The 15,862-nt window shown below is 39.5% G+C and overlaps 1 protein-coding gene across 6 annotated transcripts in view; it reads right to left on the bottom strand.

The window, feature by feature from the left end:
• Positions 1–849: 849 nt before the first annotated feature.
• The window catches only part of nrg1 (neuregulin 1), a 36,117-nt gene continuing 21,104 nt past the window's right edge, over positions 850–15,862 (bottom strand). For 4 of the 6 annotated variants that reach the window (XM_018667840.2, XM_051072627.1, XM_051072629.1 and 1 more), the window contains 4 exons: positions 11,406–11,508; positions 10,127–10,277; positions 9,907–10,028; positions 850–1,498 (listed from right to left, as the gene is read on the bottom strand). In XM_018667840.2, coding sequence (XP_018523356.1) covers positions 871–1,498; positions 9,907–10,028; positions 10,127–10,277; positions 11,406–11,508 — 1,004 coding nt within the window. In that variant the 3' untranslated portion in view covers positions 850–870. Of the gene's footprint in view, positions 1,499–6,289; positions 6,491–9,906; positions 10,029–10,126; positions 10,278–11,405; positions 11,509–15,862 lie in introns of all 6 variants that reach the window. The other 2 variants (XM_051072630.1, XM_051072631.1) reach the window with 1 other exon arrangement.

Genomic DNA, 15,862 nt, shown 5'->3' with positions numbered 1-15,862 from the left:
CCCCTTTAACACTGAAACTGTAAACGTGAAATGCAGATCAAATCTCAACAATTTTTTCATCTATGGGATTACATTAAGCCCATAAGTGACATTAATAGTAACACTAAAGAGCCAGACTTTACTGACTGCACTTTTCCTAACAGTCATAATATTCTTTCACCAGTAGGATACCAGATTAGATGGTTATCTATAGCATAGCAGTCCAGAGATGAAAAAAACATTATGATCTCTAACATCTCTCATCAACTGCAGGTAATGAGTTGATTCATCATTTATTCATAAAGATCAGTCCAGGTCCAGGTGTTTTTGAAGCCCAGAATCAGTACACAGGTCATCAGATAAATGACCCGTCAGGTCAAATGGCTACAGAGGAAACCACATCAACTGCTCAGTGTTCCATCACAGCATTTAAGGACATAGCATGCACCTTGAACACATAAGATTTAATTCCAAACTGCCATGTCAGTGGCAGTTACAACTTCAGGACGTTAAAGGCAGCCAGCATGTTATTATTTGATCGTTAACTGGAAGATTAAGATGATGAATATACGGCCCAGTATGCAATGTTGCAGTTCTCTTAAGCATACCAAACAGAAAGGCACCATTGATATTTTTCTGCACTGAAATATACTGTGAACCGTTGCTTCATACTAGTGTATGGCACTTTACCTACAAGACATGAACACATTTGTATTTTTTTTAATATAAAACTCTTATTCACTACATCACTAAAATAAAAGTTTCATTTTTATTTATCTTTAAAAGTCTTTACACGGCAAATAATTTATAGAAAATAAAGGTTTAATAGTGATTATTTCATCTTTTTCTCACCATAAAGGATTCTTTTACTTACACAGCAACTGGATCTTGTTAGGTGGTGGAACTGGATGATTTGACTTGCATGTCATCATCTGATGATGCTGGGTTAGTCCTGCTGCTGTCCATAGCCCTGAGCAACAGGGCTGTAGTGCTATCTGTGAGAAGGAAAGCTGTGTGTTCCCCCTTAGGCTCCTCTGTTTCACTCACTAGCATGCTGTCACCACTGGATACCACATTATGAGGCACATGATCATTGGTGATTACTGCTCTTTTGGTGCTGCAGTTACTGATGTTGTTGTTTGTATGAATTATCTTTCCAGGTGATGCTGAGATCTCCTGGCTGGCAGCTGTGGTGTCATGGTCACCTATGACTTGGTAGTTAACATTCTCCATAGTAAACAGTGGGCTGGGTGGTAAGCTATGTGCCACATGACCGTGGTTGTAGTGGGCAGAGCTCCTCTTCTGTTCATCTCGGATGGAGGATTTATGTAGCTGACGGGTGTTCGACAACAGCAGAGGGCACTCCTCCTCACCAGAGGGGCTTAAAGCCACTGACGGGACAGAGATGGCCAGGCTGGAGAGGGGGGCTGACATCTCTGATGGAGGAGACCCTGGAGTTGCAGGAGTAGTCCTGGACTCTGGAGACAGTGGAGTTGAGGATGTCATTGCAGATACAAACCTACAACAGAAACACAATTACAACAGAAGCACTTCTCAAACATTTTGCTTAAAACATGTTCATGTGCAATGTTTATGTACCACATCACAAAAAAGTATACACAATTGTCAGAGCTGCTATGGACAATAAGTCATTCACCTATTCTCCAACGTGCTTATCCTTTTGAAGCATACACTGGGAGAGAGGCAAGACACAACGTAAAACAGCTGCCAGTCTATCACATGGCCAATACACATGCATCGCTTCAGTGACTTCATCACCAGAGATTTTGGAATCTCTGGTGATCCCCAACACACCACACACACACACACACCACTGCCACACTCCAACTGAAACTACTACAAGTAAAGGTAAGAATGTATTATTAAATGTATTAATGACTGTATGAAACTACTTTAACACATTTTAACTTTCCATGGCAGAAAAAGCATACTCTTACATCCAGTATATTACAAACACACATCTACAGAGGTCATGCAATAATGTTTTCAAGTAGTATAAGGTCATTTGAAATAAACAAGACAATGGAGGGGAACACTGCTGTTTTTGTGTCATGTTACCAGACCCTCAAACTGGCGCACAGTGTCGCACACTGGACACAGGTGGGCTATAGCTTCTATTTGGAGTCAACACTCTTGCTACTTTTGAGTAGAATGCATCTATTCTTTTCCCGTCTGTATGTAATTATCTGAATTAATGCAATGATAAATATTTATTGTTGTTGGACAATTAATTTGTGGCATTTATACTGGGGCATGTCCAAATGACTTGTCATATGTGAGTCCAAAGAGAAAAAGGTTTTCTGGAGTGAGTCTGCTGAAATTTACACAAGCTATAAAGGTATTGATGTTCATTACAGGATCTCCACCACCTATATTCTCATATGCCATCTGAATTCCATTGAACAGTGTTTCCCTGTTTTTGTATATAAACAAGTGTCTGGAGTACATTTCTTAATTGCTGTGCATAAAGCACTACATCATCAACTTATTTTGAGCTTTTTTCTGTCTTTGTGCAGTTCTGGACTTTTGGCCTCAGTCTACTCTGCATGTTTTGGCTCCCAAATGAGGAATTACATCAACATTCATCTCTCATAGACATCATCTGCTTCTCACTACCAGCTTGACTTGTTGGTGCACCACAGCTCCATAAATGGCAGGAGAATGATGGGAAGTAGAGGACAGGGCAATTTTCATGGTCAGTCATATGAACAACTTTTATGGTGCTGCTTAACATCCTCATAGTTACTTCTTCATTGCCTACCACCACTCCAGTGTTGGAGCACTAGTAGAGAGACTGACTAACTAGGTTCTAGGTGGTCTCTATGTATCCACTGCCTAGCTGTGTACTTCTAACTTCCACAACACAATGTCCTGTGTTTAAGGTCTACAGTGTTCTGGTACCAAGTACACTTGGGAACCACTTATGGTCAAACATGTTATGGCCAATCCATGATTAGCATGGAAATCCAGTAACAAGGCACCGCTCAGTTTAGATCATGGAGGCCCAGTCACGCCCCTCCAGGTCTCTCTATTATTACCCACGTCAGCATTGAAGTCCCCCAGCAGAACTATAGTCCCCAGGTGGAACCCTTTCCAGGACACCATCCAGAGACTCCAAGCAGACTGGGTACTCCGAGCTGTTGTTTGGTGTATAAGCACACACAACAGCCCGGGCTTTCCCCTCATTAACTTTAAGTAGCAAATACGCAACCCTCTCGTTCCCAACTCCAACACAGCGGTACTCACAACTCTCCTGCCCCCTGCCTCTCCACTCTGGAGAAGAAGAGAGTCCAGCCACACTCCACTGAAATTGATAGTTTTCAAAAATTTCCCTTCAGTCATGAAGATAGGATCAACACAACGCTGCTGTCTAGACTAGCGAACAGTAGACTGGAAGCATTGTTACCAGACACTGAAAGTGCATGAGAACAGCAACATGCATAAAGGTTGTGTTGAGGCTTTTCTTCAAAGCTTTTCCCTCACAGACAACAAATGCACAGAAGCAGTCTTGGAGCGCATTATAGATGTTATTAGATTAATCAACTACATAAATGCTCTGAGACTGCCTATACATTAGATGGCAACAGAGTTGGGTCTCTTTTTTCTCTCCTAAACAACATAGCTGTGTTCCCTGCGAGTACTATCAGATAATGACTATTTTGGTAAAACTGGAGAGATATACCAGTGGGCTAAAGACAGTGACCTGAAGAAAGACAAAAGAGATGTTAAAAAATCAGGCTGGATGTAGAAGAGTGGATTGAGAGCACAGAGCTGGACACAGATGTCTCTAAAGGTTTCTGAAGAAGAAAACCGTGCATTGAAAAACACTACAAAACAAGATTTAGTGAGGTGGAGAGTGCATTCATGATTGCTGTCCATTATCAAAATATGAATACAACTAAAGAAAGCAGCCATAGGCAATTCTTGTGTAGGGGCACTTTGTGTAAAATATAAATTAAAAGGAAAATGAAATTAATTTAGTGAATGAATGAAATAAATAAATAAATAAAATGGGCTATTATGTAAAATACCAAATAAGGAACTACTTTATTAACTAAAGTCACACAGAAATGAATACATTTTGAAATGGGGACAGAAATATAAGGATTATTTAAAAAAAAAAAATAGAACAAAAATGTTTGAAAAAGTCATTAGGGGGAGCAACACAAGAAGAGCGATAATTATTGGTGTTGGCCAGAGTTAGTGTTCATCCATTCATTACCTGTACCACTTATCATTTGATGATCACGGGGGGGCTGGAGCCAATCTCAGCTGACAGCGGGCAAGAGACAGTGTACAACCTGGACAGGTTGCCAGTAATATAACCTGGATGTCTTTGTGCCCAGAGGAAACCCACACAGGTACAGGGGGGGAACATGGAAACTCCACAAAGCCGTTTTTTAGTGAGGTGACAGTGCTATCCACTGAACCACTGTGTCACCCAAGTCACTCTTCATTGTTATTTAAACTGATGACTGGATGTGTTCAGTTTCATAGTTCTGGTTAACAGGGAAAATAAAAGGAAGCCATAAACTGTTCAGATCTGTTATTATATATCTAATTGTTTCCAATGAGATATAATCATGAGCATATTTTCCAGTGGAACAATGTTTTATTTACATTTATCTATAAGCACAGTAACCCTGATCCTTTTTACTGTGATGGTGATTTTTAGTTGCGAGACATTGCCTAATAGGTGCAAGGTTGGAGACAGTGGGGGTGGAGCAATCCAACCTATCAACCTATACTTCATCTAGAAGTGTTGAAGAGGTGGGCAAACCCATAAGGCACAGAAGTGCTCATGTATGGTTTCAGACTACGGTGACCTTATACTAGATATACAGTATTTACTAGTTATGTATTTGTCTTGTTGGACACTTTAGTGTTTTCATAGATCCCAGTCCACAAGTCAGCATCATTTTGTGACAATCTCAGTCACATGTTGCATTTGTCATTTCCAGTAAGTGCACAGTGGCTGTGTTTGATTTGAGGCAACACTACCCTGTCAAAATTCAAGCATTACGCCAGTGAGTATACTGTGCACACTGTGTATTGCATGTCAGTGTACTAACTGAAGTATCCTATTTGAGACACAGCACTAGGGAGAGCATCCATGGTGGCAATGAGTGGGCGTCACTGACCAAATGACTAAGCCTTCATCTTCCACACACAAAAAAATACTTGTTCAAAGGGCATGTAAGCAAGAGACTGAGGTTTATTGATTTTATGTTTAGTGTCAGATTCATGACGCTATCGCATTTATGCTAAAGACTGCAGCATTCCCTTTCTGTGGTCCAAAGCTGATGTAGTTAAAAGCAGGGTAGTTCATTCTGTCAGGCAGGAAATATTTATCAGAATGGACTACTACCTATATAAATGTGATTACAAGAAGGCTTATTATATATTTTAAAAAGATATTTCCTTTGAAAAGATATTGGTAGAAGTTGAAGCTTAAGTTGAACTTCGCATTTGGCCATACCTTCAAAAATTTTAAATGTTTTTTACAAGTCAACGTAGCTCTAACACACACCTCCAATACAGCTTCGACTGAAGGTTTGCTAACTCCCAACTCCAATTAGTTTTTATTGATGTAATTTATTTTGAGAAAAAAAAAAGTGGTGAGAGTGGTAGTGCAAGAGCTACTGGTATTATTTGATTTGTCCCACTATTGTGGCATCTGAAAAATCAGACAAGACAATGAATATAGTGAAAAATTAATGACAGATGAAGGAATTGTTGGTTTTTGTTCCATGTCTATTAGCAAGAGTTAAGTTAGTATTGTTGATTGTGACATTAGGAATGATATTCTGCCCTTCTGGGTCTATTATAGATGTGCGGAGGATCCTGTTTGACAATTGAGATACTGAGTTTTGAGGAACTGAGATTTATCTGAATTGGGGGAATTTCTGGAGGGCAGGCTCTGCTGGATATACCTCCAGAAGGGTATATTCATTTCATTTTAATTTTCTGAACAGATTGTTTATAAACACTTTATCTGATTATTTGCTCATTTGTTCATTCCCTCATTCATTCATAATAATGTTTAGACCCCAGTAGCTGGTGAAAAATAAACTGTAAATCAGAAAACTGTGGCACTTTAAATAATTAAATATTAAGCTTACATATTAACTGTTGTTATGGGTGATTTAAGAAATGCATATTTTAGGTTATATTAATTTTAACTGCTGTATGTGTGTCTTCTGAAAGTCTTTGTCATGTTATTGTTAGTTTACATGTACTTCTTAGTCCTTTGTTTGTGATGCAAAGTTAAAATTAATCATTTAATTACCTTGTATTTTAAGGCATGTCGCTGTCAGAGGTGAGTGTGTCTCGGCACATCTTTGAGCAAGCACTTAAGTCTCTGGTGCCACCAGTAGCATTCAGACGACCCCGGCTGCCCTGTGAAGCACTCTGGCTCTTCTCCACCAGTGACATCACCGAGACAGACTCAGTGTCAGACAGAACACTGTTGCTCCAGTCATTACTCCAGCTGCAGAGACAGGGAGGGGGTCGTTTACATGGGACAGGTTTCAGACAGTCCTCTAGACCTACATGACATAAATATAATGTGGTTCAAATTTGTGTACCCAAGCCAGTTTTGCTCACAGTCTCCATGAATTCAAAGTCTGATTTACTCATGCAGCAGTTAATCATATAATCACCACTGTGTGTTGTATCTATTTACAATTTCTTTGTGAAAATATTTTTTAAATTCAGATCACTTAGATCCGACTGTTTTACATGCAAAAAATAATTGCTGCTGAAATAGTTGCCTGCTTAATTTTTATATTGCAATATATGTGATTTTAGTAATGATCCATAAATGAATTTACAATTTTTGTTGTAAATTCAGCTTCAATTAACACTTTCTGGGAACACTGCTAGACAATTAGCCCAAACAGTCTCTATCACATTATGTTGCTTATCACAATAATACCTCTACCTGTATTTTAATTAAATGTACGGCAGCATTTTGGCCAGACTTGTCAATAAGATAATGATGTTGTTGCCCTGGTTACCTGGTGCTGTGGATGAAGATACCACAGGAGAATTGGTATAACAGATGGTCCAGAGGGAACTATTAGCAGAAAGTTTTAATTCCTCTATGATTCTTTATTGAACCATGTGATTCGATGTGATTGAATAATAATTTGCCTCCTTTGAAAAACAGTTGACATGCTTAAAGGGAGATGGAAACACCTTTTCTGAATAAGTTCTGACATAGCAAACATTTAATTCATGTAACTGGTCAGCCGTCCACTTCAAGAGCAGAAGGAGAAGGAGAGGAAGAAGAAGAAGCTGTTGTTGATGTCTGACATGAAAGAATGCAAATACAGAATACATATTTCCTGGAAGCCCCCTCTCCATTTTTCTCTCATAGATGGCCTTGTGCCAATGATTCCTGTAAGTCGTTAGCTGTTATTCTGGGCTTCTTTTCTACTTTCTTTCTACTTTCTACCAAACCATCTGTGAAGCAGATCATTGTCTGGACAGGGCAAAGCATTTCAGCACTCCAGGACTGTTTTGAATGAATGGACTGGAAGGTATTAAAGAAGGCCAATACATCAAAGTCTGTGGATACATAACTGGACAGATGATGTCACTATCACAAAGACCACTGCACAAATCATCCAAAAGCCATGGCTCAGTAGTGATGTACATGTGTTTTTGAAATGAAAAATACTGACTGGCTATGCTATAACACTATATTGGTGTCATGATTGGGCGCTCAGGACAGCTCTGCTCGCTACTGTCCTCCATTTTCATAACAAAACAACACTGCATTACCATTTGCTTAGTTTACTGATAGGTCAATACGGCATGCAATAGGTCAAGCTGATAGCGTGCCCTCTCCTGGATCACAAGCAAACTACTTCACATGGTCTGATGTGCTTATAGAGACTGCAGCCTAGATTTCAAACAGGTCAGCTCGAATATGAACTTTTCACCCAAAGTTCAAAAAAAGGTTTGAATTTCAAATAAAAAGTGACAGCCCTAGTGCAGACCAACCAACACACATCCTCACAGACATCCTTAACACCTCGCTGAGCAAAACTATCATCCCCTTATATTTCAAAGCCACCATTGTCATACCAGTGCCAAAGAAGTTGCTGGGGTCATCCCTTAAGGATTACCACAATGTAGCACTCCATCCCTTCATGATGAAGTTGACTTGAAGAGACTGGTCAAGGACCACTAACTGCTGCACTGACAATGCCATATCATCAGCACTTCAACTGAGTCACATGGCACATCTGGAACATGAGGACTGTTATGTCTGAAAACTCTCCATAGACTTCAGCTCAGCTGTCACCACACTCTGCATCTGATGCCAAATATAGCACAAACTACATAATCGAGTTTGTGGAGGGCACAACACTACAGAGAGGAAGAGACACACCCCACTCTACATCAGCAGCATCACTGTGGAGTCAGTCAGGAGCAAGGGCACCCTGTGTTTAAGGAAGGTCTTGGGGTTGCACATCACAGTTCCCTGGTTAAGAAAGCCCAGCAGGGCTGTGAAAATAATCCAGATGAAGAGAGAAAACCTCTCCCTTCCTATCCTCACAACACTCTACAAGGGCACCATAGAAAGTGTGCAGAGCATACAGTGCAGGTCTAACAGCCTCCATACAAGCTTTTTCCCAGAGCCAGCTAGACTCTTGAATATACTCACACCCACTACACCATCAGAAAGTCTCTCACACACAAACACACACACAGACTTGACTGGATTCCAGCACTCAATACAGCTATGGTCTTGTTGTTATATTGTTTATATACTGTTGTATATTGTGCAATAATTCACTCTGCTAGAGTGAAACATCAATGACTACTGGGTTCAGACAGAAACCAAACAGTAGTCTCCTGTGTCCTGTGTTTTGTTTAACCAACCATCAACCCTCAATATCCTCCTAACATGGACTTGGATGTTGCTCTTTATACTATATTATCTACATTGTTTCCATCATAATTACTATGCTTAACAACAAAACCTAACTATGGGTCATAATAAGCTGCTGCACAGATGACCTATGGACTCGTGTTTTCCAGGGGGGTCTCACCAGATACTAATGGACATACGATGTTGATGGCAAGACACAGAACAAAAGTTGAGTGAAGCTGAATAGAATTACATTTGAAATAATGAAGTATTATAAAAATTACTTTAATTGTCATAAAATATTATAGTGAAAAGATCAGGTCCTCAGGGGAGTCTATGGAATATCTCACTAAGGCATCAAAATTTCCAGAAACAGCTCTGCCTGGACTTAACACAAATTGACCACTATCTTGCTTTAACACTATTTTGCTGATTAATGAGAAACTCAAAACACCTAAAAACAGCCTGGACTTAAAAAGCTATGGTGTCTAAATATGAAGCAGACAACCTCTAGAGGCTATTGGAGGCAAGCTAGATTGGTGAGTGAGAACCTGATCTTCAAGGGCATTCAGGAGACCAATGACAAGGACCCAGAAGACCTGCTCAAAAATCAGTGAAGGAAAACTCAACATCCCAGAGGAGATCATCAACAACATAACCTTCACTTGAGTAAACTGTATTGGAAAGAGGAAAGCATGCTTCTATGACCCAAAACTCACCATCAGCCCTTTGTAACACATAAACACATAAATAAACTCATATTTAGAAGGTGCAAAGCTGTGAGGTTGCATATATACCATTTGCCAGTGGTACAAGTCTATTCTGAGCTCTACTCACCACCAGAGACACCTCTGTGCTGAACACTGTTCTTTACAAATTAAACTCTGAACCTGCACCAGAAACAACTGAAGCTACTTTAGTTTTGGATCCCCACATCACTTTCCCTGAGCTGGGCAAACTTCTAATTGAAAACCAAACCAAATTTAACAAACTGACTAAATATAATTGAATTCCTTCCTTACCTTTGGGTGGAGATCTGGGTAAGTGTTGTGGCTTCCTGTGCAGATAAGGCATATTTGCCTGTGGAGAAGGTTGTTTCTGTGTCCTTCTCAGCTGCATGCTGTATAGCCATCCCATTACATTGCTATAAAAAAGGACCAGAAAAACAGATTGATAACTGATGTGAATGTAGAGATTCAACAGATTTTGATGCCTTTTATTTTATAGTGAGAAACAACATACATTAAGCTGTAAATCTTGAAGAGGCAAGTTAGAAATCTGACGTCCTCTGGTTGAGCTTGCCCGGTTGGTGCCAATACCAGTATTGGTATTGTTGTTCCTCTTATTCCTCAGGCTCTGCCTTAGTCGGTCATGGAGCTTCTTCCTCTGCTTCCTGTATGCGAAGAAACAAACTAGACTGTGAGGCAGGCCATATCACAAGTGGACAGCACATCTGTCCAAAAGGGATACATTTACCCCAGATTTCATCTAATGTTATTATAGCTTGACTGTAGTAATGGTAATATTTTTTTTTATGTATTGAGGTCAGTACAAAATAAACTTGTATAAAACGCAATATTGGTATCGTGTCCAATAGCACCACCAATTCCCCAAATTTCTTTCAACTCCTTTGGTTTGGTTATATCTCTGGTCATTTCCATGCAGATGATATCCAGCAATTTTACATGAGGAGATCAGTGGATGGATGTCTCACGGCATTCTGCACTTATTTCCCTACAGTCTTTGCCCTCTGTCAAGTTTTTGAAATGTGGCCACCTGGCTACTGACTCAAAGTTGGTTTCCAGAAACCTCTGGTCATTTGTGATACCTAGATAAACTCTGACAAACAAATTAGTTCAGTCACTGAGTCCTGTACTTTCTGATTATAAACATTGCCAAAGCATTTCCCATCTAATTATTCCAAAATTTATCTTGTCTTGACTGTTGTAACATTGTGTATTAATGTTTAAGGTAAGAAGCTCTGGCACAAATTGCAATCAGTTCAAAGTTCTGCTGAGCAGTTATTAACTCTACTGAGTCATATACTGAGTTATATGACTAAAAAAGTCACATAACCCAGTGTTGGCTTCACTACACTTCACTACAAGTTCTTGTTAGGCTTCACAGTTGGTCAGAACAAAGTCTCCCTCTTGTTTCCATTTCAAGCTTTCCTTGCTCCCTCTGGGGATCAGGTCAGCAAACTGTGCTGAGTATTTAAAATCAAATCCTAATAGGTAGTTTTTCTTAAAGGTGTGTTATCAATTCCTCTTTGCCCTGATTTGTTGTTTGATCCAAATGTTTCCCACACATGCTTTAGTTGTCTTTTCTTTGTAACCCAGCTTTTGAAAGGTGCTGTTCAACAAAGTTTTGCTTACTTGACAATCTATTGATATTTTTGAAACACAACACAGTTCACAGTATAGGCAATTTGGGGATTTGGGGGCACTATTATGCACTATAATAAAATCAGGGGATGTACCTTTAAGTTATAAATTAAACATAAAAATGTGACATGAATTACTTTGTTTTGCAGTAGGCAACCACACACATGATTCCAACGACTAGGAGTGCAATGCAGATTCCTGTTATTGTTAAAATACGTTTCTGATACAGCTCCTCAGCTTCTGAAAAAGAGGACAGTCCACTCTTAAACTTGGTCTACAACACACAGACACACACAAAACATGTATAAAGACCATTCCAACCATAAGTCCAAACAATAAGAAAGGGCTCTGCTAAAAGGTTTTACATTTGTAAAAAAAAAAAAAAAAAAACACAAAAAAAAAAAAAAAAAAACCCAACAGTCCAAATGCACTGTTGTATTGGAGGTTTGCTACTGTGGATATGATAGAAATCAAACATTCTGAACTGGAAGACACAGTGGCCCCCTCTGACCAAACGTAGTCATTATGACTGTCTATGGTTACTTAGGCTTGTTCTTAAAGTGGTACTCCAGTGATTTAGTGATTTAGTGAGATGAGTCAAGCTCTAAAAACACTGGATCCTGTACTTCCTACACTGTATCTCAACTCTTGACAGTCTCTTGACGTCAGGATTGTTTTCACAGATTTGACCTTTCTTATACCTCCTAGTTGTTCTCTTAGTTGTTCTCAAAAGCAGTATTCATTTAATTCATATAATGATCAGAAAATGTATTCTGTTCACATGCTCTGACTGAGAGCCCAACCAATACATGGTCAGTGTATATATACCAATTAGTGACAAGAAATGTTTGAGATAATTTAGAAACAGTGTCTCCTTTATGTATATTGGTCAATAGTTTAAAAATAAATAAATAAAAATTTGGGGGGTTCCTTGTCAAAATGTTTGTTTAAGCTGTGTCCGTATGTTCTAAAAAAAAAAAAATATGCCAATATTCTGACATCAGATATTTTTAATTCTGAAATCAACTCTGGTGTTGGCCTTGTAAATGCTGTATGGACAGGGCTCTAGTCAGCAATCAGAGATAAATGGCTCTAACATGCAATACACTAAATCCAGGCCACCATGCTTCCTACATTGCTCTAACAATCTTGAAAATTGTCTATTCAGGGATGGCACACCAGTAAAAGAAATACTCATATCTGGCAATGTGGTGCGTTCTCTTAAGGGAACACCTCACCTTACTCAGAAAGAATACACTTTAGATAGAATACTTTAGATATGCTTGCCAGGGAAACATATACATTCCTTTCAAAACAGTATAATGTTTGACACCTCAATATCAAATGATCTCTTCTGGGTGACCTCACATCCATTGTGCCTGTCTCCCTTCACTTTTCTTTTCTAGCATTGTCCTCTGTTGTTAATCACAGCTTGAAACCTGTACATATTTCAGTTTCAGTCCCTCTTTATTGTCTCTTAACTGTATTTTAGCAGGATAATATTAGTATTAATATAGTATTTTTATGTTGAGACACATACTAAGCTTGCTTGCAACTAAGATTGCTGCATACCAAATGGTATTTTGTTAAATGAAACGTTCAATAGTTAATATGAATTTCACCTAAACTCCACAGTATACCTAAAAGCTCCTTATGGAGGAACAGAGCCTAGAATAACTGTATCATGTAGGGCCAGTTCAACCGATCGGTGACAACCGATACCCTTGCTTTTGCATTGCTTAGGGCAGGTTGACAGTACATGTGTTGGTACATTTGTACACATTCTACCAAATATAACGTGACTCTGCAATGAAAAGAGGCAGAGACTGCTATAGAGATGCTATAAGAAAGAAGGGATATAATGAACAGCTGGAAACATACAGTACACCAGGAAGGCAGATGGCAGGAGATGGATAGAGGAGGACAGTGATGCAGCTCTATTGTTTCATGCTGGGCACTGGTTGCAACAGAAAATGAAGGGAGGGGGAGCTGAAGGGATCTGAACATACAGCACCAGGAATTTACAGCCTCTCTGGCTTTCATGGTGTGCTCAATAAATCAGCAGCATTTGGACTGTTTACCTGAATCAAAATCACACCAGCTGTTTGACATTTGATGTTAAAATTTACACTGTGTATGTATGTATATACACTGATCAGCCCCAACATTAAAACCACTGACAGGTGAGGTGAATAACATTGATCATCTCATCACAATACAATGTTCTGCTGGGAAACCTTGGGTCCTGGAATTCATCTGATGTTACTTTGGCCAATACCTCCCACCTTAACATTGTCACAGGCAGTCCTCAGTGACAGCAGCCTCCCCAGTAGAACAATGCACTCATCATACCACAAAAACTGCTCTGAAATGGTTCAAGGAACACAACAGGGAGCATAAGACATTGACCTGGCATCCAAACTTCCCAGACCCCAATCCAATCAAACATGTCTAAGGACAGGACAGGTCAGAGCTGTTTTTGTGGCACGAAGGAGACCTACACACTATTAAGCAGGTGATTTTAATGTTGTGGCTGACACATGTATATTGACACATACATGCCATTGTGTGTGTGTGTGTGTGTGTGTGTGTGTGTGTGTGTGGTGTGTGTGTGTGTGTTCTGTGTAGTGTAGTTTGGACTTCAAATGTCATATGTGGATGGATATTGCTAAAATATGTGTAGAAATATAGAACATATTATTTGTGCTGCTGATGGTCAAGGCTGTATGATCCCTTCATCTGACAAGAAAAACCTAGGTTTAGTAGAGGGTTTTAGCTTATAGTCTTACATTTGCAAACTAGGAGAAAGGAACAATCCATACCCATAAATTCAATCCCAAGATGTTCTGTCAGTGCAGAAAGGTGAAAAAAAGAAAATTGTTTTTTACAGATGAGGTAATATTTGTATTTCCCACACGTGTTTTAAGGTATAAGAGACGTAGTCAGACAGTCTTGATGGATTAAGGGTGAAACACTACAAAAAGTAATTCTACACAAACGTATACACTGTCAGAATGAACAGACCTAAACACTGTAGATGTGCTACAGTCATTGAGCACTTTATTAGTAACACATATTAATACTGGGTAGGGCCTCTGTAACTTTTTTCACGGCATCAAGTCCACAAAATTTTTCAAACATTGTTTGAGATTCTGCTCCATGTTGACGTGACTGCATCACATCATTTCAGCAGATTTGTCAGCAGCACATTCAATCTCCTGTTCTAATCCCAAAGGTATTCTAATAGATTCAGATCTGGTGAATGCAGAGGCCACTGACATACTGAACTCACTGTCATGTTCATGTAACCAGTTTGAGATGATTTTTGCTTTGTGACATTACTTCAAGCATTACCTTGCTGGAAATGGCCGTCAGAAGATGGTAAATTGTGGTTATGAAGGGATGTAAATTGTCAGCAACAATACTCAGATGGGCTGTGGCACTGAAACCATGATTGATTAAGGGGCCCAAGTTGTGCCAAGGAAATGTTCCCCTTACCATTGCACCACCATCAGCATGGACTGTTAACACAAGGCAGGTAGGGTCTATGTACTTGTGCTGTTGACAACAAATTCTGACCCTACCATCTACGAGCCGCAGAAGAAATCCAGATTCATCAGACCAGGTGCCTCAGATTTCTGTTACTGGATGACAGGAGTGGAACCCATCCATGCTGTTGTAGTCCATCTGCCTCAAGGTTGAATGTGTTGTGCAGTCAGAGATACTTTTTTGCTCACCATGCTTGTAAAGAGTGGGTTGGTATCTGAGTTAGCCTTTCTATCAGCTCCAACCAGTCTGGCCATTCTCCTCTGACCTCGAGTCTGTTGTGCATGATAATCCCAAGAGATCAGCAGTTTTAGAGATACTCAAACCAGCCCACCAACAATCTGTGCTCTGGTCAAAGTCACTGAGATCACATTTTTCCCCATTCTGATGTTTTATGTGAGCATTTACTGAAGCTCCTGACCTGTAACAAGTCTTAATGCATTGCACTGCTGCCACATGATTGGCGGACTATATAACTGCATGAATAAGCAGGTGTACAGGTATTCCTAATAAAGTGCTCAGTGAGTGTATATGTGTACAAACATTAACTATGCCAAATCTAAAGGTACAGGAAACAAATAACACCTAGACATCACCACTGTTTGTTCTGACATTTTTCAAAGACTTTCAGACACATTTCTATCAGGTGCAAATAATATCAGGAACATGGCTAAGTGGCATAGGTTGCTGTGGCAAAATATGTACAAATACGTACATACACATTGTAAAGGTAACATAGGAATCTCACAACCATAAACAGTAAGTTTTAACCATCGCACACTCTAGATAAACAATCCAGTGAATGACAAAACAAGCTCTTTGCTTCTCTGTGTCTCTTTGCATTGCTATTGCCAGATAACAGTGTTGACATTGGACCAATCTGTAAAACTCCAGTTTACACTCACTGATGTCTTTTTATGTACAAATTCATCCCTTCGTCATTATCAGATGTTAGTTGCAGTCAGTGGATAGTTGTTCCAGGATGGAATGCAAACTCCAGTCTCCTGCATGAAAAGTCAAACATACTGCACAGCCACCTACCAAACTG

Source organism: Lates calcarifer, linkage group LG9 (genome assembly GCF_001640805.2).
Source record: "Lates calcarifer isolate ASB-BC8 linkage group LG9, TLL_Latcal_v3, whole genome shotgun sequence".
Lineage (NCBI taxonomy): Eukaryota > Metazoa > Chordata > Actinopteri > Centropomidae > Lates > Lates calcarifer.
This window is presented reverse-complemented; position numbering and strand designations above follow the sequence as displayed.